Below are 26621 nucleotides of genomic sequence, written 5' to 3'. Positions count from 1 at the left end.
TGGTACAATAGAGAAAAGCCATACTAAAAAGAAATGGAAATGTTCAGGAAGATACATGGGAGAACAACAACCACAACAAACAGCTGGGAAAAACCCCAGACAAAAGTCAGTAGAAAATTGGAAAGCTACACACTAGAGCTCTTTTGCGTGTCAAAAGCCTATATCACAGTAACAACAATATTTCATGTTTATGAAGCATGTCAGAAATTGTGAAGTGCTTCCTATCGAATACTTGATGTGGCTCTCATAGCAACGTGAAGATACTGCTATTATGTATTACCATTACTCTGTCTTATAGACCAAAAATATGAAGGTCAAAAAGGTGAAATGACTGGGACTCTGAATCAGGTTATTTTGGTTCATTCTGATTTTTTGTTTGTTTCCTGTTTCCAAATATTGAACAAACCATATATTTTAATAATAATTCATAATTCAAAACTCTAAATCCAAACTTGTAGATAGTCTTTCAGAGTATGCTATCTAAATATAAAAATAATCAAAACTCTAAATCCAAACTTGTAGATAGTCTTTCAGAGTATGCTATCTAAATATAAAAATAATCAAAACTCTAAATCCAAACTTGTAGATAGTCTTTTAGAGTGTGCTATCTAAATATAAAAATAATATAAAAGAAAGGAGAAACATTCAATTTCTACCTTGGTCCCAAAAGCCAGTATGTCATTTAGGAAAGGAGAGAGACGATACACACCTCAAAATTTAACTAAGAATCCTTTGATGGAAACAACCCCAAATTCTAAGAACAGTGAGAAGTATAAGCTATAATCTATGTGTAGAGAGTTAGCTTATGAACTATTTGGAGAGAGAATGCAAGAGAAAGAGAGGGCAGCAAAAGAAAACAAGGAGAGAGAGAGAACATGGAACCAAAAGAAACCACCAAAAAAAAAAAAAAGCTAAAGAAAAATCACATGATAACATAAATAGATGCAGAAAAAGTATTTGACAAAATTCAACATGCATTGATGATAAAAAAAAACTCTCAGCAAACTAGGAATAGAGGACAACTTTCTCAATCTGATAAAGTACATCTACAAAAAACCTACAGCTAAAATCATATTTAATGGTAAGAAAACTGAAGCTTTCTCACTAAGATTGGGAAAAAGGCAAGATGTCCCCTCTCACCACTGCTCTGCAACATAATACTGTCAGTCCTAGCTAACGCAGTAAGGTAAGAAGAAGAAATAGAATGCATACAGATTAGGAAAGAAGAAATAAAAGTGTCTGTGCTCACAGATGGCATGATAACCTATGTAGAAAATCTGAAAGAACTGACAAAAAAATTATGAACTAATAAATGATTATAGCAAGGTTACAGAACACAGGTTAATGTTTACCAAAGTCAATCACTCTGCTTTACCACCAAGTGGAACTTGAAATAAAACACAAAATAATTTACATTATACCCTCAAAAATGAAATATTAATACTTAGGTTTAAATCTAACAAAATATGTACAAGACTCATATGAGGAAAATTACAAAACTATAATAAAACAAACCAAAGAGGATCTAAATAAATAAATACATATTACATGTTCATAGACAGGAAACTCAATACTGTTAAGATATCAGTACTTTCCAACTTGATCCAAAGATTCAATGCAATCCCAATCAAAATCCCCGTATTTTGTGTGTATCAATGAACTGATTCTAAAGGTTATATTGAGAAGCAAAAGACCCAAAATAGCCAACACAATACTGAAGAAGAAAAAAGTTGGAAGACTGACACTACCCCACTTCAAGGCATACCATAAAGCTACAGTAATCAAGACAGTGTGGCATCGGGGAAAGAAATGACATATCAACGGCTACAGTTTGAATGTCTGTCCCCTCCCATACTCATGCTGAAACTTAATTGCCACTCTAACATCTTAAGAGGCAGGATCTTTAAGAGATGATTACACCAAGAATGCTTTGCCCATATGAATGGTTTAATGTCATTATTTCAGGAGTAGGTTCCTTTAAAAAGGATTTCAGCCCCCTTTTATCACTCTCTTTTGCCTTCTTTTTGCCCTCCCACCATGGGATAATGCACCAAGATGGCCCTCACCAGATGCCAGCCCCTTGATCTTGAACTTTCCATCCTCCAGAACTGTAAGAAATACATTTCCTTCAGCCAGGCACAGTGGCTCACGCCTGTAATCCCAGCACTTTGGGAGGCCAAGGCGGGTGGATCACGAGGTCAGGAGATCAAGACCATCCTGGCTAACTCACGGTGAAACCCCATCTCTACTAAAAATACAAAAAAATTGGCCAGGCGTGGTGGCACGCACCTGTAGTCCCAGCTACTTTGGAGGCTGAGGCAGGAGAATTGCTTGAACATGGGAGGTAGAGCTTGCAGTGAGCCAAGATAGCACCATTGCACTCCAGGCTGGGTGACAGAGCAAGACTCCGTCTCAAAATAAAAAAAAAAGAAAGAAAGAAATACATTTCTTTCTTGATAAATTACCCAGTCTCAGGTATTCTGTGGCAGCAGCACAAAACCAACTAAGATGTCAATCAACAGAACAGAATAAAAAACCCAGAAATAGACCCATATAAATATAGTCAATTGATCTCTGACAAAGGAGCAAAGGGAATAACAAAGTATGAGTCTTTTAAATATGGAAAAAAGTCTTTCCAGCAAATAGTGCTGGAACAACTGGACATTCACACGGAAAAATGGAACCTTGACACAGACTATATGCCCTTCACAAAAATTAAAATGGTTCACAGACCTGAGTGTAAAATATAAAGCTATAAAACTCCTAGAGGATAAAATAAGAGAAAATCTAAGTGACCTTGGTTCAGTGATGACTTTTTAGATGCAACACCAAAGGCATGATCCACAAAAGAAAGAATGAATAAGGTAAACTCTGTGATGAAAATGAAAAATTTCTGCTCTGCAAAAGACACTGTCAAGAGAATAAAAAGCCACAGATCAGGAGAAAATATTTGCACAAGACATACCAAAGGAACCGTTTTCCAAACTACACAAAGAACTCTTAAAACTCAAAAATAAGAATACAACCTGAAAAAAATGGGCCGATGACCTTAACAGATACCTCTCCAAAGAAGGTAACAGTTCACTCTTGAACAACATGAGTTTGAACTGTACAGAACCACTTACGCGCAGATTTTTTTCAATAAATATATCGGAAAATTTTTTGGAGACTTACGACATGTTTTAAAAACTCGGATGTAGCCGTGCAGAGTGGCTCACACCTACGATCCCAGCACTTTGGGAGGGTGAGGCAGGTAGATCGCTTGAGCTCAGCAGTTCGAGACCAGCCTGAGCAACATGGTGAAACCCCATCTCTACAAAAAATATACAAAAAATTAGCCAGGCACAGATGCTTTGTCCCTGATGTTAGTAAGTACCTTGCCAGTAAGGGAATACGTTTTAAAGTTCTTTTCATATTGGACAATGTCCCTGGCCACTCAGAACCCCATGAGTTCAATGAGGACATTAAAGTGGTCCATGTGCCCCCAAACACATCTCTAATTTAGCCTCTAAATTAGGGGGTCATAAGGACCTTTATTCAAAGCTCGTGACACACGGTACTGTATAAAAAGGATTGTCAACACTATGGAAGAGAACTCCCACAGAGAGAACATTCATGAAAGTCTGGAAGGATTTTACCACTGAGGATGCCATTGTTGTTACAGAAAAAGCCATGAAAGCCATCAAGCCTGAAACAATAAATTCCTGCTGGAGGAAGCTCTGTCCAGATGTTGTACATGACTTCACAGGATTTACAACACAGCCAATCGAGGAAATCATGAAAGAGACTGGATATGGCAAAAAAAAAAAAAAAAAAAAAAAAAAAAAAAGGTGGAGAGTGAAGGTTTCAAGATATGAATCTTGGAGAAATTCAAGATCTAATAAAACTAATAGGTAGTTTTCATAGGAAACATTTTTAAAAAATCAAATATGTTTCAATGGGCACTACTGTTTACAAGCAATATTAAAGAAGACAAAACAACACTTCTGTAATAGGGACAAATATAACCACAAGGTACAGGATCAGTGCAATAAATTCACAAAACTATATTACAGCTAATCAGTTTAAGAATTGTTCCCAAGTCAGTCACATTTTTGGCCCCCAGAAGTGCATTCCTACAGATTAACTACTCTAAATTTTTAGCTACAAAGAGGTCAAGAATGATTATAAGAGGCTTTCCAAGGAGTTACAAAATCTTTGTAGACCAGAGATCAACTATCATCAGTGCAAGTCTGCTCTTACCAACAGCTCTTACATTTTTCAGGAAGAAATCTCCAGGAAGAGAGTCACACACCAGTACAGTCACTATCTCCTATGCCAAACCTAGGGAACTGAAATGGACGATATTACCATAAAATGAGAATTTTAAGGTTTATCTTTAAAGGCTTATTCCAATCTCAAAGAGTAGTCAGAGAAGATTATCTTCTACTGAAATAAATCTTGGCTAAATATAGAAGACTTCTGTACTTTACTGCTGTTCTTCGAGTAAAAGTCATAGACATGAGTCTTAACCTACTGTATACTATAGCTAAAGTCAGCTGAAAACCTGAAATTAAAAGTATGCTAAAAATCCGGGATCTTTTGGAAGTCTGCTACTAAAAAGCCATTAAGGATTTACTAACTTCAACTCTAAGTAAAGGGGACAAAAGGTCTAAGCCTGTCAGACATTCCTCATTTGAAAGAAAAGATCAAAGTTTCCTACAAATTGCTAAGTTTTACACAAGGGAGAAACCTACACCTACTAGGGAATCTAACAAAAGAAACACCAGAATTTACAGAAGATGATTTCATGGAGATGAGTGCATCTGAACCAGTGCCACATGATTAGGTAGAAGATGTAGTAGAAACAGCAGTGCCAGGGAAAAAAAAATTAACATTAGACAACCTGACAGAAACGTTTCCATTATTCCGACTTCTTTTATGACATGGACCTTTCTATGATACAGGCACTGAATTTAAAGTGAACATAGAAGGATTAGTACTTTACAGAAACATTTTTAAAGAAATGAAAAAGCAAAAAAGTCAGACAGAAATTACAATGTATTTCCATAAAGTTATACCCAGTGCTCCTGCCTTTCCTGCCTCCTCTAGTTCTGCCACCCCAAGACCGTAAGACCAATCTCTCATCTTTCTCTTCCTCAGCCTACTCAATGTGAAAATGGTAAGGATAAAGATCTTTATGATGATCCACTTCCACTTAATGAATAGTAAATACATTTTAACTTTCTTATAATTTTCCAAATAATACTCTTTTCTCTAGCTTACTTTATTCAAAGAATATAGTATATAACACATATAACATACAAAATATGGATTGGTCAGCCTGTTTTTATGTTACTGGTAAAGCTTCCAGTCAACAGTAGACTATGAGTGGTTAAGTTTTGGGGGAGTCAAAAGTTGTAAGTGAATTTTTGACTGCACAGGGGGTCAAAGCCCCTAATATCTGCACTGTTCAAGGGTCAACTGTACAGATGTCAAATAAGCACATAAAAAGGTGCTGCATATCATATGTTCTCAGGGAAACACACATTAAAACAAAGAGATACCACTACACATCTATCAAAATAGCCAAAATACAGAAAATGTCAACTGCTGGCAAGGATGTGGTGCAACAGGAACTCTCACTCATGGCTGGTGGGAATGCAAAATGGTACAGCCACATTGGAAGACAGTGTGGTGGTTTCTTATAAAACTGAACATACTCTTAACATACAATCCAGCAATTGTGCTCTAAGGTATTTATCCAAAGGAGCTGAAAATGGGCACATAAAAACCCACATATGTATGTTTATAGCAGCTTTATTCATAATTATCAAAACTTGGAAGCAGCCAAGATGCTCTTCAGTAAGTGAATGGGTAAACTGCGGTACACTCAGACAACGAAGAATTATTCAGTGCTAAAAAGAAATGAGGTATTAAGCCATGAAAAAAACATGGAGGAACCTTAAATGCATATTACTAAGTGAAAGCAGCCAATCTGAAAAGCCTACATGTATGACTGATACCTCAGGCTGTATGATTCCAGCTATATCATATTCTGGAAAAGGCAAAGCTATGGAGACAGTAAAAAGATCAGGGTTGGGGGAGGATGGGATGAATAGGCAGAGAACACAGCAAATTTTTAGTGCAGTAAAACTATTCTGTATAATACTATATTGGTGGATACATGTCATTGTATTAACACATTTGTCAAAATCCATAGAAATACAACACCAAGAGTGAACCCTAATGTAAATTACAGACTTTGGTTAATGAGGATGTGTGGATGTAGGTTCATCAATTGTAACAAATGTACTACTATGGTGCAGGATGTTAATAGTTGGGAAGCTGTGCATGTGTGGCAGCAGAGGGTACATGGAAATTATCTGTACTTTGTGCTCAATTTTGCTGTGAACCCAAAACTGCTCTAAAAAAATTAAATATATTTAAAAGGTGTGTGTGGAAAAGTATAATAAACAAAATCACAAGTTTTATGACTTAGCTTTATATTATTTGAACCCTTATTTTTAAAACTGTAAAACTGTAAACTCCTTTCCTTTGCTTTCTTAAGTTCAACAGTAGATAAATCCTTCTCAAGGCTTTCTGCAGTACCTAAGACTCAGAGTGCTTAGAGAAATAACAGTCAATATAGAGGAAAACAATGTATCATTCGGAGACTTCGATCATTCAAATTTAAACCTAAAGATCCATCACATACATTTTAACTTTTCTGATAAATATAAATTATGTTAACCTTGAGGCTGAACAACAGAAATGAGTCAACAATCTATTTCTAATATGAACAAAGATGACCAAAAACACCCCATACCTCAATTATTACAATTTTGTCCATATGAAATGCAAACTACTTACATACACACAAAAACTTAAAATACATTAACTCTGAAAAACATACTGCTACTTTATAGAATCATTTTTTCAAGTAAAGTTCCAAGCACTGTTTATCCATACATAAATTATCTTCCTAATAAGAACCTGCTTTTATTTTACATATACGCCAAATGATTTTGATACAGCATCCTGAAAAACACTAGAGAGCTGAATTCTGTCCTGTCATTCAGTTGCATATCAAGTTAAGATAATGGCTAAGAGCCTGGACTCTAAACAGGTAGAGGAGTTTTGAATCATAACTCTACTACTTTCTAGTTGTGTGATCTTGGGCACAAGACAGAGCCTGTCTGCAAATCTAATTTCCTCATTTGTGAAATGAGGATAACTCAAAAATCTTATTTGGTGGATAAAATGAGATAGCACAAATCTTAACAAACAGTACACAAAATGCTAGTTATTGTTTACTATTAAATAAATGCTTTTTTGGCCGGGCACGGTGGCTCACGCCTATAATCCTAGCACTTTGGGAGGCCAAGGCGGGTGGATCACGAGGTCAAGAGATCAAGACCATCCTGGTCAACATGGTGAAACCCTGTCTCTACTAAAAATACAAAAATTAGCTGGGCATGGTATCGCACACCTGTAGTCCCAGCTACTTGGGAGGCTGAGGCAGGAGAATTGCCTGAACCCAGGAGGCAGAGCTTGCAGTGAGCTGAGATCGCGCCATTGCACTCCAGCCTGGCGACAGAGCGAGACTCTGTCTCAAAAAAAAAAACCTTTTTTGATTAGAGATTGCTTTATGTAACACAACATTGTTCATCAATAGATGAGTAAATGAGACTTGATACTCATGTTTTAAAAAATGACAGACTCAAAAAATTTGCAATCCTAGTAACACTTTAGTATATTTAAAAGAAGAAGTTTTTTTAAAGCACAGTTAGTGAAAAAGCATAATAAGCCACTTACTGATGTCCATCCTCTGCTCAACAGGTAAAGGACTGACACGGCTGACAAGTTTTGAAAGACATGTTGCTGCAAGGAGCTGAGCATAGGATGTCTGTAAAGAATAATTATTATCATAAATGAAATTAAAATAAAGCATTGTGATAGAAATGTTCTTCTGAGCAATAACAGAAATTCTTCTGGTTTTCCAAACAGGCAAATTTACAACAGATAAAATACGTCAATTTGAGATACATATATACAGAAAAGGATACACATACACAGGCATATAATCTCTCATAAGAAATCATTACTTGAGGGAGGTATAGACAGTCATCTCAAATAACAATAAGCAAACAGGAGAAATAAATTACTTAGTAAGTTCAAATAAAATACAGTACTCTTACCATGGTCTATAGCCCTACACCACCTGGCCTCTGATTATCTCTTCAAATTCATCTGATTCCATTCTTGACTTTGCTCTGACCATGATAGCCTTCAGGTTCCTTTCCATATCTTCTACCCTGACCTCCGTGTTCCTTGAAACCCATGTCTGACTATATTCTCTCTGGCCCCCAATTATCTTAATACTGTACTCAAACTCTCTAAATGCATGCTCACTCTTTAAAATTTGGTTCACGTATTCACTCCACCTCCTAGAAATTCTTGCAAAGATACTCCCTCTTTTTTTCTCTAGACCAGAGGCTGGCAAACTATGGCCCTTGACCAAATCCTGCCTGTTTTTACATAGGTTGTGATCCAACTGGATTACATAGGTTGTGATCCAACTGGATTACATAGGTTGTGATCCAAGCTGTTTAAAATTGTTTTACACAGCCACGCTCATTCATTTACACACTGCCTATGGCGGCTTTCATGCCACGATGGCAGAATTGAAGAGTTAAGACAGAGACCACACGTGGCGCTCAGTGCTTCCTACTGCTGCTCAGAGTATCATAAACCGCAGGGAGGTAGGCACAACTCTACAGTGCCTAGAGAGCCATGGGTGTTTTCATGACATGACACATACCTTTTATTATTACCAGCGTATGTCTATCATATCAAAATAAGAAAAAATAAAAGTGGACTTCAAATATCTAATTTTTAAGGCACAAAGGAGTGTGGACTATTCTTTTATTGATTACATGGCAAAACAATGTGCTTTTTATGCAATGGTACTATGGTTGTCCTAAAAGAATATAATACACACTGATAATATCAGACCAAGTAATATCCCCAATATTCCCATCAAAATATTCCCAACTCAGGAAATCAAAAGTCAGAAAAAATAGGAAATTTGATTATCTCATCATAGTAGACTGTCTTTACAAATATAAAAAATGAGACTGCAACCAAAGTTTCCAAGTGGCTCATTTGTTAGTCAATCACATAGCCATTTACCAATGATGAGTTAATTAAATCATCATTGTTTTATTACAGTGGCCAAAGTTATGTGTGCAGAGAAAATAAGATTACTAGTTTCTGGTGGGAACAAATTCTCAAAGAGTTGAAGACACTGGAACAACATCAAAAGTCAATTTGAAAACAAGACAAATGATTTGGAAAGGTTCTCCTTAAGTCTTGATGAGTGGACAGATGTTTCTCATAACGCTCATACTCTTAATGTTACCAATACTTACTATCTGTTTATTCTAGAAGTCAATGCTGTGACGCAACTAAAGAATTGGCCTCTATGAAGACTGTGGGAGAACTACAGGCCAGAATATTTTCAAAGAAGTTGAGGACACATTAATTCAATATAAACTGAAGTAGAATCTGCTACGATATGTCACACTAGTGGTAAAAACATATGGAGCAGAAAAGGGCTTAGCTGAACAAATTTACAAATCTTGTGAAAAATGTAACACGTTTAAAGCCTATGGTTATTCACCATATTGTTCACCGGCAGATACTGTGTGGTAAATATATGAATCTATTTTAAGTTAATGAATCAGTAGTGCTAACAGTGGACTTCATTCACTTTTGTGAACTTTAGTTCTGTTCATTTCTATAAGATAAAGAAACAGTATCTGAATATTCTGTATTGGAAATAATATTCTCACTTGTCTCATCACACAATAGTTTAATAGCTTATCAGTGATAAAGTTTCACTGCTATTTTTTTAGCTCAGGAATAAAGCTAAATTTTCTGAATGAGACAACCAAGTCACCATTGTTCAACACTAAATGGCTTTGGAACTTACTTTTTGCTGCAAAATTGATAACGTTCCTTAATAAATTCAACTTAAAATTACAAAATTGCCTAAAAAGTGCTTAGAACCTATATGCAGAACTTATACTGCAGTAAAGCCATTTTGATAACGTCATTTGAATTGCAAGTAATGTCAGGCAGCTTTATATACTTCCCACATTGTCAGAAGTTAAAACAAGTAGTGAGATCTCTATTCAGAGATATATTTTCTGAGCTTCAACTACAGCTCCAGCTTCAGATCTTGATGCAAGTGTAAAGGCAATTTCCATATTATAAAATCCATTTAACTGTGCAATTAAGAGCTCCCACCTAATCTTCAATTGGAAGTGGTCAATCTGCAGTATAATGACATGCTAAAGGGCAAATATCATGATTTAACAGAATTTTTTAAATGCCTTCTAAATGATGAATGTGCTTAATTATAATCATATGCTCATAGACTGATTATTAGTATTTGGCAGTGCCTATCTATGTGAAAAGATATTTTCAAATATAAGATATGTAAAATCTCATTATAGATCAGCATTAACATACGAACATTTGCAATCAATGTTGATGATAGAAAACAACTCTAAACTCCAATTAATAATAGCAAAATGTTATCCCCCCAAAAAACAGTTCTATTCTCTTCAGTAACAGACCTGTATTATTAAAAAATCTGTATCAGATTATTATATTTTGAATCTCATCAATAAAACTTTGTAGAAATTTGTTTTTTCCCTTTCTATAGACGTTCTTACTAAATATCTTCCATTTTGTCTCCTGGCCCACAAAGTCTACAATATTTGCTATCTGACCCTTCCAGAAAAAGTTTGCTAACTCTGCTCTAGAACACACAGTCTCTTACTGCAATCATTTCATAGCTATTTATATATCTGCCTCTCCAACTAAACAAAGAGCTACTTTAATTCATGTACATAAATCAAGTACGCAGTACAGCGCCTGGTTTGACATTTAAATATTTTACTAAATGAATATGAATGTCTAGACTACGAATATCTAGATGGGAGGCAGGCAAGAGGTAATCAGCATGCTTTCGAATCATCCTTTCATGTTTCTGAGGTAATTACAATCTGCCTCCCCTATCTAGGTTTTTTAAAGTTGTTAGTCAACTTTCTAAAAATGTAATTTTTGCCCACTAATATGAGACATAAAAAGAGACCAATAGTAATCAAGAAACTATCTCAATTCATTCCTACTTCATTTCCTGGCTCCTCCCTAAGTTTGCTTTCCAGGTTTTCCAATTCTTTTCCTGATTAATCCCTTTAACAGTGAAACTACCGTTTCACAAAAACAAAAAAACCATGTGGCAGTATCTATCACCACTGCTAACACAGGCGTTCATTAACAATGACATACATCTACTGATCTTTCATGGTTAATCATTGTTACCAAATACTTACTGTTCCTCGTTCTAATAAAAGTTGACACTTGCTGAGACATTCTGGGCTGTCAATAAGTTCCAAGAGTGCTTTCTCAGCCTCTATTCTTTGTGTAAGATCAGTCCCTACGTAGAGATGAGTACATAACACTTCCAATTCAGCCAAACTCTTCAAAGAAAAAAAATTAATATTTTACTTCCATGAAAAAAAATAAGGTAAATATTTAATCACAAAAAAAAGGGATACAAATATCACATGTGTATTCATTAATTCAATACATGTTTATTGAAACACAGCTACTTACTAGGGGATACAGATGCAAACAAAACAGGCCCATCTCTTACTCCCCAAATTATTTACTTACAAATTGATAGTTCTGCAATGGAAAAGTACAAGAAAGGGAGAACTTGTCTACAACAAGGATTTGGAAAGGTATGCCTGAAGAAATAATATTTATGCTGAGACCTACAACGTTGAATCAGATTTTAAAAAGACTAGAAGGCAGTCCAGGCAAAGAAAGAACATTTACCAGGGACCTTCAGTAGAATGGAGTTCAGTAATTTCAAAGCATTAAAGGTTAGTGAGGCTGATAAACACAGCACGGAGATACCAGATGAGGCTAGGGAGATGGATGGGGGGAAATGATCACGCACAAGTTGCAGATAACCAAATTTATATTCTTTCTCAAATTTTAAGAATTTAAGGCTGGGCATGGTGACTCATGCCTATAATCCCAGCATTGTGAGAGGCCAAGGCGGAAGGATTGCTTGAGCCCAGGAGTTCAAGACCACTGCAGGCAACATGGCAAAATCCCCTCTACAAATACAACAAAAGTAGCCGGGTATAGTAGGGTACGCCTGTAGTCCCAGCTACTAGAGGGCTGAAGTGGGAGAACTACTTGAGCCTGGGAGGTCGAGACTGCAGTGAGCCATGATACCATCACTGTACTTCAGCCTGGGGACAGAGCAAGACCCTGTCTCAAAAATATATATATATTATTTTTGTTATACGTTGATTTGGAGCTTCTGAACCAACAACTTAAAGTGCTGCATGATTTTCAGGAACTTTGACTTGATCCCAGGGTATTTCTAGCAATGTAATAACCAGTTATATTAAAGGCTCCTATTTTATAAGCATAAAAGACTAAAGTGTTATGTTTACAATCCTATCTCGATGATATAAATCTAATCTCATATGACGGCATGCGACACATGGAAACCATCTAAAAAAAGAATCAGAAAATGAGTTCATCACTCCTCTCCAGCTTAAAAATTTTTTTGTTAAAGAGGTCTTCTGAAAACCAATTACCTCACTTTAAACTTGAATTAGAGAATTATTCTCTGAAAGAAAAAATATTGGCACAGATTTCAAAGTCAGGTAGGCATATGAAAATAATGGGATATTCATTTTTAAAAATGCCATTTTTTTGTCCTTTCTAGCCTGAATTTTATGCGGCAACCTTATACCTACACTAGCCCACACATTCCCTCACGTGCACGTGCATATACCGTCTCAGAAAAAGGAATACACAATTAACATCAAAATGAGACCTACTACAGCTCCCATTATTCTTTTTACTTCTCTCTTCCTCTCTCCTTCTCAGCTCTTTTATAGCATTTTCCATTTCCCTATCTACATCAGAGCCCAGCATCCCAGACTTGGAAATTTCCTGCTAGAGTAAACACAGAAGTCCAAAAGTAAGATTTCAAATAGGCTGATTAAGATAAAGAACCTCAAATGAACCACATTTTAAACATTTCCCCCACCTAGATTAGCCCAAAAAACCCAGATTACTACTACATACTGTTCACAACAGTAAAATGCATACAATATTTATGGTTCATGAATACATAAAAATTATCTTGTTTTCTCCAGGGTAAGAAATACAAAAATAGGGGGCCAAGATGGCCAACTAGAAGCAGTGGCGATCAGAGGCTCCGAACCAAAACAGCATGTGAATCCTGCACTGATAACCAAGGGTATCCAGGTTCTCTCATCAGGACTGACTAGGCAGTTGGGGTAACCCACAGGGAGGAAGGAAGAGCAAGGTGGTGCAATGGCCCACCTGAGAGCCACACAGGGGAGGGGAGCCCCTACTCCCAGCCAAGGGAAGTGGTCGGTGGCCCTCGAGGACAGAGATCCAGAGAAAGGAACAGGTACCCATCTCTGCCATTCTCCAGCCTCCTCAGGTGACATCTCCAGGTATAGAAGCGACCCAGATTAACAGGGCCTGAAGTGAACTCCCAGCAAACCACAGCAGCCCCACAGAAGACAGACCTGGCTATAGAAAAAAAAAAAAAAAAACAGAAACAACAACAACAGCATCAACGAAGAGTCCCCACAAAAACTTCATCCAAGGGTGAGCAGCCCCAAAGATCGAAACTAGACAAACTCATGAAGATGAGAAAGAATCAACGAAAGAATGCTGAAAACCCAAAAGGCCAGAGTGCCTCTTCTCCAAATGATCGCAACACCTCTCCAGGAAGGGCACAGAATTGGATGGAGGATGAGATGGACAAATTTTTAGAAGTAGGCTTCAGAAGGCGGGTAATAACAAACTTCACTGAGGTAAAAAAGCATGTTCTGAACCAATGAAAACACGCTAAGAACCAAAATAAAAGGTTACAGGAGCTGCTAACTAACCATTTGAGAGAGGAACATAACTAACCTGATGGAGCTGAAAAACACAGCACGAGAACTTCGTGAAGCATAAACAAGTATCAATAACCAAATCCATCCAGCAGAAGAAAGAATATCAGAGCTTGAAGACTATCTTGCTGAAATAAGACAGACAAAGAAAAAAGAATGAAAAGAAACGAACAAAACCTCTGAGACTATGGGACTACGTAAAAAGACCAAACCTATGACTGATTGAAGTACTTGAAAGAGACAGAGAGAGTGGAACCAAGTTGGAAAACACACTTCAGGGTATCATCCAGGAGAACTTCCCCAACCTAGTAAGAGAGGCCAACATTCAAATTCAGAAAATACAGGGAACTCCAGTAAGATACTCCACAAGACAATCAACCCCAAGACACATAATCATGAGATCCTCCAAGGTCAAAATGAAGGAAAAAATATAAAGAGCAGCAGGAGGGAAAGGCCAGGTCACCTACAAAGGGAAGCCCATCAGACTAATAGTAAATCTCTCTGCAGAAACCCTGCAAGCCAAGAGAGAGTGGGGGCCAATATTCAACATTCTTAAAGACAAGATTTTTCAAACCAGAATGTCATATCCAGCCAAACTAAGCTTCATAAGAGAAGGACAAATAAAATCCTTTTCAGACAAGCAAATGCTGAGGGAATTTGCCACGACCAGGCCTGCCTTCCAAGAGCTCCTGAAGGAAGCACTAAATATGGAAAGGAAAAACTGGTACTGGCCACTGCAAAAACACCCTGAAATACAAAGAAAGACAAAGCACACTATGAAGAAACTGCATTAACTAATGGGCAAAATAACCAACCTAGCATCATGATGATGAGATCAAATTCACACATAATGATATTAACTTTTAATGTAAATGGGCTAAACGCCCCAATAAAAAAACACAGACTGGCAAATTGGACAGAGTGTCAAGTTCCATCAGTGTACTGTATTCAAGAGACCCATCTCACATGCAAAGACACAGATAGGCTCAAAATAAAGGGATGGAGGAAAATTTACCAAGCAAATGGAAAGAAAAAAAAAAAGCAAGGGTTGCAATCCTAGTTTCTGACAAAACAGACTTTTAAACGAACAAAGATCAAAAAAGACAAAGAAGGGCATTACATAATGATAAAGGGAACAATTCAACATGATGAGCTATCCTAAATATATATGCAACCAATGCAGGAGCACCTAGATTCATAAAATGAGTTCTTAGAGACCCACAAAGAGACTTAGACTCCCACACAATAATAGTGGGAAAATTTAACACTCCACTCCCAATATTAGGTAGATCAACAAGACAGAAAATTAACAAGGATATTCAGACTTGAACTCAGCTCTGGATCAAGGGGACCTGATAGATATCTACAGAACTCTCCACCCCAAAACAACAGAATATACATTCTTCTAATGCCACATGGCACTTACTCTAAAATCAAATACATAATTGGAAGTAAAGCACTCCTCAGCAAATACAAAAGAACTGAAATCATAACAGTCTCACAGACCACAAGCCAATCAAATTAGAACTCAAGATTAAGAAACTCACTCAAAACCACACAACTACACAGAAATTAAACAACCTTGCTCCTGAATGACTCCTGGGTAAATAATGAAATTAACACAGATATCAAGAAATTCTACGAAACCAATGAGAACAAAGAGCCAACACCAGAATCTCTGGGTTGCAGCTATAGCAGCATTAAGAGGGAAATGTATAGCACTAAATGCCCACATCAGAAAGCTAGAAAGATCTCAAATCAACACCCTGACATCACAACTAAATGTACTAGAGAAGCGAGAGCAAAGAAATCCAAAAGCTAGCATAAGACAAGAAATAACTAAGATCAGAGCAGAACTGAAAGAGATAGAGACACGAAAAATCTTTCAAAAAAAAAATCAATGAACCCAGAAGCTGGTTTTTATAAAAACTTAATAAAACAGACTGCTAGCTAGACTAATAAAGGAGAAAAGAGAGAAGAATCAAATAGACACCATAAAAATGATAAAGGGATATCACCACTGACCCCACAGAAATACAAACTACCATCAGAGAATACTATAAACACTTTTACGCAAATAAACTAGAAAATCTAGAAGAAATGGAAAAATTCCTGGACATATATACCCTCACAACACTAAACCAGGAAGAAGTAGAATCCTTGATTAGACCAATAAGTTCTAAAATTGAAGCAGTAAAAAAATAGCCTACCAAACAAAAAAGCCCAAGATCAGACACAGCCAAATTCTACCAGAGGTACAAAGAGGAGCTGGTACCATTCTTTCTAAAACTATTCTAAACAACTGAAAAGGAGGGACTTCTCCCTAATTCATTTTATGAGGCCAGCATCAAACTGATACCAAAACCTGGCAGAGACACAACAAGAAAAGAAAACTGCAGGCCAGTATCCCTGATGAACATCGATGTGAAAATCCTCAATAAAATACTGGCAAACCAAATCCGGCAGCACATCAAAAAGCTTATCCAAGCCTAGTGCCATGGCTCACGCCTGTAATCCCAGCCCTTTGGGAGGCCAAGGTGGGTGGATCACCTGACGTCAGTACTTCGAGACCAGTCTGGCCAACGCAGCAAAACCCCATCTGTACTAAAACACAAAAATCAGCCAGGCATGGTTTCACGTGCCCGTAGTCCCAGCTACTCGGGAGGCTAAGGCGGGAGAATCCCATGAAGCCGGGAGGTGGAGGTTGCAGTGAGCCAAGATTGCGCCACTGCACTCCAGCCTGGGTGACAGAGTTAAGACTCTATCTCAAAAAAAGAAAGGGGAAAAAAAAAAAGCTTATCCATTACAATCAAGTCAGCTTCATCCCTGGGATGCAAAGCTGGTTCAACATACGCAAATCAGTAAACATAATCCATCACAGAGCCAATGACAAAAACCACATGATGATCTCAATAGAATGATTCAGAAAATGCCTTCAATAAAATTCAACAACCCTGCATGTTAAAAATTCTCAATAAATTAGGTATTGATGGAACATATCTCAAAATAATAAGAGCTATTTATGACAAACCCACAGCCAATGTCATACTGAATGGGCAAAAGCTGGAAGCATTCCCTTTGAAAATTGGCACAAGACAAGGATACCCTCTCTAACCACTCCTATTAAACACAGTATTGGAAGTTCTGTCCAGGGCAATCAGGCAAAAGAAAGAAATAAAGGGTATTCAAATAGGAAGAGACAAAATCAAATTGTCTCTGCAGACAACATGATCCTACAATCTAAAAACTCCATCATCTCAGCCCAAAAACTCCTTAAGCTGATAAGCAATTTCAGCAAAGTCTCACAATACAAAATCAATGTGCAAAAATCACAAGCATTCCTAGACACCAACAATAGACAGAGAGCCAAATCATGAATGAACTCCTATTCACAATTGCTACAAAGAAAATAAAATACTGAGGAATATAGCAAGGGATGTGAAGGACTTCTTCAAGAAGAAGTATAAACCACTGCTCGAGGAAATGACAGAACACAAACAAATGGAAAAACATTCCATCCTCATGGATAAGGAGAATCAATATTGTGAAAATGGACATACTGCCCAAAGTAATTTACAGATTCAATGCTATTCCCATCAAACTACCATTGACATTCTTCACAGAATTAGAAAAAAACTACCTTAAAATTCATATAGAACCAAAAAAGAGGCCGTAGAGCCACGACAATCCTAAGCAAAACGAACAAAGCTGGAGGCACCACACTATCTGACTTCAAACTATACTGCAAGGCTACAGTAACTAAAACAGCATGGTACTGGTACCAAAACAGACACACAGACCGATAGAACAGAATAGAGACCTCAGAAATAAGAACACACATCTACAACCATCTGATCTTTGACAAACCTGACAAAAATAAGCAATGGAGAGAGAATTCCCTATTTAATAAATGGTGCTGGGAAAACTGGTTAGCCATATGCAGAAAACTGAAACTGGGCCCCTTTCTTCCATTTTATACAAAAATTAACCGAAGCTGGATTACAGACTTATCCCAAAGTCTTTAATCCCAAAGCCATAAAAGCTCTAGAAGAAAATCTAGACAATACCATTCAGGATACAGGCATGGGCAAAGATTTTATGACTAAACTGCCAAAAGCAATTGCAACAAAAGCCAAAACTGACAAATGGGATCTAATTAAAGAGCTTCTACACAGCAAAAGAAACTATCATCAGAGTGAACAGGCAATCTACAGAATGGAAGAAAATTTTTGCAATTAACCCAAGTGACAAAGGTCTAATATCCAGAATTTACATGGAACCTTAAACAAATTTACAAGAAAAAACCCCATCAAAAAGTAGGCAAAGGTAGTGGCCAGACGTGGTGGCTCATGCCTGTAATCCCAGCACTTTTGGGAGGCGGAGGCAGGAGGATCACGAGGTCAGGAGTTGGAGACCAGCCTGGCCAACATAGTGAAACCCTGTCTCTACTAAAAATACAAAAATTAGCCGGGCGTGGTGGCAGGCGCCTGTAATCCTAGCTATTCAGGAGGCTGAGGCAGGAGAATCGCTTGAACCTGGGAGGCAGCAGTTGCAATGAACCAAGATTGTGCCATTGCACTCCAGCCCAGACGACAGAGCGAGACTTCATCTCATTAAAAAAAAAAAAAAAAAAAAAGTGGGCAAAGGACATGAACAGACACGTCTCGAAAGAAGACATTTATGTAGCCAACAAACATAAGAAAAAAAGTTCAGCATCACTATCATAAGAGAAATGCAAATCAAAACCACAGCGAGATACCATCTCCCACCAGTCAGAATGGTGATTATTAAACAGTTAAGAAACAATAGATGCTGGCCAAGCTGTGGAGAAACAGAAATGCTTTTGTACTGTTGGTAGGAATGTAAATTAGTTCAACCACTGTAGAAGACAGTGTGGCAATTCCTCAAGACCTAGAACCAGAAATATCATTTGACCCAGCAATCCCATTACTGGGTATATACTCAAAGGAATATAAATCATTCTGTTGTAAAGATACATGCACATATATGTTTACTGCAGCACTATTCAAAATAGCAAAGACATGAAAATAACCCAAATGCCCACTGATGATAGACTGGATAAAGAAAATGTGGTATATATACACCATGGAATACTATGCAGCCATGAAAAGGAATGAGATCATGTCCTTTGCTGGGACATGGATGAAGCTGGAAGCCATTATCCTCAGCAAGCTAATACAGGAACAGAAAACCAAACACCAAATGTTCTCACCCATAAGTGGAAGCTGAACAATGAAGACACATGGACACAGGGAGGGGAACAACACATACAGGGGGCCTATTGTGGGGGTGAGGAGAGGGAGAGAGAGCATCAGGACAAATAGCGAATGCATGCGGAGCTTAATACCTAGGTGACAGGTTGACAAGTGCAGCAAACCACCCGGCACATGTACACCTATGTAACAAACCTGCACATTCTGCACATGTATCTCAGAACTTAAAGTAAAATAAAACTAAATATATATTTATATATGAAAATAAAAAGGAGTCCCTTTTTCCCTCTCATGATCAACCTAAGAAGCCTTTTCCTTCATCTAATAAATTTGGAGGACTGAATTTTAGAACTGGTAATACTCAATATAATTAATAAACTGATCCTGCTGGCATGCATTCATCTAGGCCTAAGATTCTTTGAAGTAGACTTTGACTGCAAAAAGAATTAGGCCAAGAAATAGTAACAGACTTGCTTAACAAAAGGCAGCAAAAATGAGACTAGTAACAGTGCCTCATAGGTTTGGAGGATTAAGAGTTAGTGTCATGTAACTTCTGGTACACAGTTGTTTTTAACATTACCTAATAATATTGTAATGATTTTAATTGTATCCCCTTAAAATATATGTCCATGTCCCAACTCCAGTACCTATAAATGGGACCTTATTTGGAAATAGGGTCTTCACAAATCCTTAATTAAGAATCTTGGTATGAGATCATGTTGGATTGAGAATGGGCCCTAAATCCACTGACTGGTATTCTTATAAGAGAAAGGAGATAGATCTGAGACGCAGAGATATAGCAGGGAAAACCATATGAAGATGTAGGCAGAGACTAGACTGATGTTTCTGCAAGCCAAGGAACACTGAAGATTGCCAGCAGCCATCAGAAGCAGCTCGGCGAAAGGCATTTGAAATGGTTTCTCCTTCAGGGCCATTTCAGAAGGGACCAAACCTGTATATGTTTCAGATTTCTGGCCTCCAAATCTATGAAAATAAATTTGTATTAAGGCACAGTGGCACATGCCTGTAATCCCAGCTACTCAGTAGGCTGAGGCAGGAGGATCGTTTGAGCCCAGGAGTTCAAGGTCAGCCTGGGAAACACAGCGAGACTCCCAACTCAAAAAAAAAAAAAAAAAAAAAAAAAAAGCGTTGTGAGCGCTTGAAAAGTAATATTAATAGTAATCAATTCAATAGCACCTAAATAAACCTATTTGGAAAGATTATGGAGAAGTCTGGAAATTGTCTGTTTTGCTTTACTGATATAAAAAACCTCAAGACAGAACAGACCTGGGGTGTATTTACATAGTATTTAAATCAACAATGTTACCAATCACTCTTTTTTTCCAAAGATATTTCAGATTATTAACAAATGAAAGTCCATCCAAGATTAAAAAAAAAAAAAAAAGAGAAAGGTCTGAATTTTCTTTTACAAAGACTGAAAGGGAAAATCAAGTTATTCTTTCACTGTAATGGTAACAAACATATACCTGGTATACAAAAAACCTTTTTAGAAAAAGTGATACACACACAAAGGCCCTTACCCTGGTAGAAAGGCATTATCTAGACATATAAAGCAATTAAACCCACAATATTGTGGTTACTAACCAATCAAGCAATCTTCTGTTTAGCACTTGATTTGCTAAGGAAACTTTATTTTTCATAGTAAACTGATAAATTTTCATTTTAGTTTTATACATTGATATCTGAGAATATGATTAATATGAGAATGGTCTCAGAAAAATGGATCCCTTCTCAATTTGTTGACAAATCAGGTTTGAGTTTTTAAAGCTTCTACAAGTCTTAATGATAACATTAGAAGCCCATATAAATAACTAAGAGGTAAAACAAAGAGAACTGGACATCATTTACCTCCCACAGAGTAACTGTCACATATAAACAGGCCAGGCATGGTAGCTTACATCTGTAATCCCAGCACTTTGGAAGGCCAAGGTGGGTGAATTGTTTGAGCTCAGGAGTTCGAGACCAGCCTGGCCAACGTGGTGAAACCCCATCTCTTCAAAAAATAAAAAAATAAAAAAAACAATCAGCCAGGTGTGGCAGCACATGCCTGTAGTCCCAGCTACTTGGGAGGTTGAGGTGGGAGGCTCTCTTGAGCATGGAAGGCAGAGGTTGCAGCGAGCCAAGATCCCACCACTACACTCCAGCCTGGGTGACAAAGCAAGACCCTGTCTTAAAAAACCACACACACAAAAAACAGACAGCATCCAACTTTCACACCCTAGGAGACAATGATGTAATCCTGACCATAGTCTAAATAAGGGTCTTCCAAATCATTCTGGACTTATTTCTGGCCTTTGTGCCTTACACAGAATTGGCCCCTAAATGAGGAGTTCTTTTTATATAGCAAGTAAAAAGTCACACAGGTAACTATCAACAGGTGAATGCTGAGTAAAAGCAGCCACACATGTGACTATCAACAGGTGAATGCTGGAAAGTATATATTGTATGGTTATTAATAAACAGAAAGCAGATCAGTGATTTCCTGGCTGGGAGGGAAGACAGCAGAGGAGTGGGGGAAAAAGGGCACAGCAAAGAGAGATTATAAACGGGCACAAGAGCACAAGGAAACTTTTGGGGGGATGCATATGTTCATTTTTTTTTATTTTGGTGACAATTTCACAGATGTATACATATGTCAAAACCCATCCAATTGCCCAGTTTAAATATACACATTTTATTATCAGTTGTACTTCAGTAAAGCTGAAAAAAGAGAATAAACGCTTTTGTTTCACGAAATAAAGGTTCCCTAATAGTAAAACATAAATAAGCCACAAAAATCCACTTCAACTGAATTTAAAGATCTTGTCAATTACTTTCCTGTATCTTTCCTACCTTCTGGAATTAAGCTTCTTGATTACAATAAACAGAAACTGCCTTCATTTTGAAGTTACTCATTTCCCACAAACTCTTTTTTCTTCCTCTTACTACCTTTTCCTGAGTATCCCTGAAGGCTTTTATCTGGATCTCTTGGAATTCTTCCTTCTTACAATGAAATAGATAATATTTGTTTTAGTGCTTTATAGTTTACAAAAGTATTTCCACCCTTTTTTCAAACCAACCCTGAAAAATAGGCTCTTGTGAAGTATGTATTTTCAGTATATTTACTCTGCAGTTTAAAAAACTGAAGCTGAGATCAAATATATATAAATTCCTCAAGTTTAGAGATAATCAAATTCTGAGTCAAATACAAGTCTACAGACCCCAAATGCATGTTGTTTCCCCCCAACCTGCCCAAATTGCCACTCTTTATTTCCATCATCATCCACCTGGAGATGATGTCCTAGTCCATACTTCAAGAGACAGGGTCTTGCTATGTTGCCCAGGGTGGCGTGCAGTAGCTATGCACAGGCACGGTCCCACTACAGATCAGCACTAGAGTTTTGCCCAGCTCTGTCTCTGACCTGGGCCAGTTCATCATTCCTTAGGTAACCTGGTGGTCTCCCATTCCCATATTGATGGGAGGTCAATATTATTGATGTTGAACTTAGTGGAGACACTTGATCGGTGGAGCACACTACAATACAGCCCAGAACCCCTAAGCTCAAGTGATCCCCCCACCTCAGCCTCCCAAGTAGCTAGAACTATAGGCACACACCACCATGCCTGGCAGTCCATATTTTTAGCCCTGTCTGTTCACCCTCTTTGTATTTGTGTACAAATTTCTTTCTCTTGGAAATCTAGAAAGATGTAATCAGCCAAAAATGTCACAAACAGAATTGAACAAACTTTCCACTTTAAGTGCCCCATCTTTTTTTTTTTTTTTTTTGAGACAGAGTCTTGCTCTGTCGCCCAGGCTGGAGTGCAGTGGCGCAATCTCTGCTCACTGCAAGCTCCACCTCCCAGGTTCACGCCATTCTCCTGCCTTAGCCTCCAGAGCACCTGGGACTACAGGCACCTGCCACCTGCCTGGCTAATTTTTTGTATTTTTAGTAGACACGAGGTTTCACTGTGTTAGCCAGGATGGTCTCGATCTCCTGACCTCGTGATCCACCAGCCTCGGCCTCCCAAAGTGCTGGGATTACAAGTGTGAGCCACCGCGCCTGGCCTGAGCAAAAAGGTTGGATCAACTGAGTCCCTTAAATTTTTCCTAACATTCTCTCGATTCTCATCAAGGTACCTCTGTTCTATCTAAAGTGCCTACCTCTTACTTGTTCTCAATTCTATCTCTTTCCTCACTCTGCCCCCTTATCTGGATTGCCTCCTGTCAGGGAATCCAGACCCATTAATTCTTTTGGGACAGGGTATCCTAATTCACAGCTTCCTAACCAGAATGCAACTTCTTTGAATGATTCACAGGTATGCCTGAGATACTGATCCCTCTGCTCTCCAGGCAGCAGGGGCAGGGCTTGAGACACTGGGGAAAGTGCACACTGATGGCCTTTGGCAATGAGTGGTTTATGTTAATGAGACACATAATTAACATTTTTTATGTATGTCATGATGTGAAAAAGATGTTGACCAGTACCCTAACCTCACCCTACACAAATCTGCTTCTTTACTCATCATCTTGATGGCATAATTTTTGCCTAGCTGTCCCTTTGGGTAGGTGACAGTAAGACAGAGGTAATGGGGAACACGGAACTTGTGAGTTATTAGGCCTACTAACTCTGTAATGTTGGGGAAGTCACAACTGTTTTAAGACTCAGTGTCTTCAGAATAAAATGTATATAAATGTATATATGTAAATGTAAAATGTATATATGCACACTTTTTAAGTTAGTGGCAGGGCTCGACTCTATATTGACTCTATACTCAAAATGCTAGGTATCGGTTATCACTATTAACAAATGTTCCTTGAGTTAACTGATTAACAATATGATCCAATATGCTAAAAATAATTCAAACGGAGAAATTTCAGTTTTTTTCTAGTCAACAAAACTGTCTGATCTTATATTTGTCCAGCTCCACTTCTAAGCTGTCTACAGGAATGTACTTCACAGTACATTCCTGCAAAACCAATATGGGTAGTTTCGACATCAGCAGCTAATTTTTCCAACACTGTGCCTAGATAAGAAGAAGTCTTCCAGGACTTGGTGATTTACTATACATCATCTTTCCATGTATGAAAAAATTCCAAAGTTCCACCATACCTTTTAATTTACTCTCAAGATTTACACGGGCTCTGTGAACATCTGATTACCTATTTGCAATCCATAAATCCTCCTTGTAAGATTCTTCCTGTGAAAATTTCCCAGAGGGCACATTTACTAAAGTGGTAATACATTATTTTGACCTGAGGACCCTTAGAAATGGCACGAAGTCAAAAGGTAATGTGTGGGGCTTACTACATAACATTCTAGAACTGTCGATTACCAGACAGTAACTGGTTTTTTAAAAAGACCCTTTAAAAGAATCAATAAATCAGCCAAATTATAAGTCTGTGTGATCACAAGGGGTTCGAAGAAGTCTACAAGGGGAATGAGATTCTTAGATACACTGTCACCATATTATGAAATTCCCTTCACTCTCCGGGGTCATCTCCTGTCACCGACTGCCTCCCCGGTCCCACCCCTTTGTCCCAACCAAACTTAACTTTCTGCAGTACACCATGTTCTTCCACAATTCTTTGCCTTGGCTCACACTGTCCTTCTACCTCCATACCCTTCCCTTCCTCTTCACCTGGCAAACACCTACGATTCTTTCAAGGACCAGTAGACTGCAAGTTCCCTGAGTATAAACCATAGAGTTTTGTTCAGAGCTGTTGTATCTTCAGCGCCTAACATAGTAGGCACTCAATAATTAATAAATGGAAGAATGGAGGCTCAAAGAAACTTAAAGCATCTCTTAGCTGAGAGCATAGCAGCTCTGCTTCACTCTTTCTCAACATACACGTTTGGCTGGCTGCCCCCTTTTCTGTGCTCCCATGATACTGTGACTATTTCTACCATACATTTTTCACTTGTACTGTAATTCTCTGTGAACTGTATGAGGGCGAGGATAGTAAGATGTCATCCTTCAACCCCAGAACTTTCCACAGTGCTTGAGGCACGGCGGGGAGATAATAAATGTTTGCTGAATAACTGAAAGGGGATTTCAGAGCAGCCCGAGGATATACAAGCACGCGTCCCATCTTCGTACCCTCTGCGATCCTTGCGCCCGCGCCCGGCTCGGGTTTCCTCCTCCAAAGAGGCGGCCGCGGAGCCCTCCCTCCCAACTTCCCCCAGACGCAGCCCCTGTCTCCTCTGGCCAATTAAAGTCCAACTGCTGCCGCCGCTCCTTCGGTGGATCCCAAGCCCCCACTCGGGCTCGGGTTCAACTGTGTGGAGGGAGGCTGACGACAGAGCCGCGCCGGCGACGCGGCGGGAAGGCGGGAAGGCTGCTCGGCTGCTCCTCCGCTCGGCAGCCGCGCGAGGCGCGCCAAAGCCGGCCCAGCTGGGACTCCCACCTGCCCCGGCGCCACTGAAGCCGCGGTCAGCGCGCGTGCCGCCGGCGTCCGCACCTTCCCCGGGGCGAGCCCTGGGCCTGCCCCCGCCCCCGCCCCCTCCACCCGCCGCCTCTAACCCAGGCTCGGTCGCCCCTTTCTCGGGCTCCGGCCAGGGCCTGGGGTGTGCAGCCCAGACCAGCATCCCGGTCCCCGGCTAGGGGCAGAGGCAGGGGCTGGGACTCCGGGGACACCGACCCACGGCCCTGCGGCCTCTGCAGCTGTCCTCGGCCCTCGGTCTCCAGACCCCCGCGTCCCGCCGGGTTCCCAGGGCGGCGGAGCGCGGGCCCGCGGCGCAGAGCGCACTGACCTGGAAGTGCAGCGCCATCTTCCCAGGAGGCGGCGCCGGCCGGCCGGTCTGCACCCAGCGCCCGAGGGGAGGGAGCGGGGGCGGGCGCCGCGGAAGCCCCAGCCGCCCGCGGGGTCCCTGCGCCGCTCGCCAGCGCTCGCTCGCCCCTCACAGTCTCAGCCGCGCTCGGCGTCCGTATTCGAAGCGCTGGAGGGGCGGGGCTGAGAGGGGTGGGGCGGGGCTGAGAGGGGTGGGGCGGNAAGCGCTGGAGGGGCGGGGCTGAGAGGGGTGGGGCGGGGCTGAGAGGGGTGGGGCGGGGCTGGGAGGGGTGGGGCGGGGCTGGGAGGGATGGGGCGGGGCGACGGAGGCGGGGCGCGAGGCGGAGCCGATAGGGGCGTCTCCTCCGGGAATCTCAACCGCCCTTTGCGCTCAGGTTTCAACCGGCGCGTGTTGGTGGGTCATGACCTCCAACCTCTGCCCTTTGACACAACTACCACGACCCACCTGTCAGCAGTGGACCCTGACTCATAAGTCTTCCAAAGGCTCTCTTTACCCCGACCCTCAAAATACAACTACTGCTCGTGGCTCCCGACCCCTGCATCTCCAGAGATTTTCTTGTCTCCTAACAGCCGCGAACCACA

At 39.6% G+C, this 26621-nt stretch overlaps 1 protein-coding gene across 2 annotated transcripts in view; it reads right to left on the bottom strand.

The window, feature by feature from the left end:
• RANBP17 (RAN binding protein 17) overlaps positions 1–26193 on the bottom strand; it is a 431372-nt gene extending 405179 nt beyond the window's left edge. The window contains exons 1-3 of one of the 2 annotated variants that reach the window (XM_025387625.1): positions 26002–26193; positions 11388–11534; positions 7798–7888 (exon numbers count right to left, since the gene is read on the bottom strand). In XM_025387625.1, the coding sequence (XP_025243410.1) occupies positions 7798–7888; positions 11388–11534; positions 26002–26019 (256 nt within the window). In that variant the 5' untranslated portion in view covers positions 26020–26193. Of the gene's footprint in view, positions 1–7797; positions 7889–11387; positions 11535–14761; positions 14774–26001 lie in introns of those variants that run through there. The other variant, XM_025387626.1, reaches the window with a different exon arrangement.
• Positions 26194–26621: the final 428 nt, after the last annotated feature.

Source organism: Theropithecus gelada, chromosome 6 (assembly GCF_003255815.1).
Source record: "Theropithecus gelada isolate Dixy chromosome 6, Tgel_1.0, whole genome shotgun sequence".
NCBI classification, from domain to species: Eukaryota; Metazoa; Chordata; class Mammalia; order Primates; family Cercopithecidae; genus Theropithecus; species Theropithecus gelada.
Note: the sequence above shows the minus strand (reverse complement) of the source record. Positions and strands in the feature narration are given on the sequence as shown.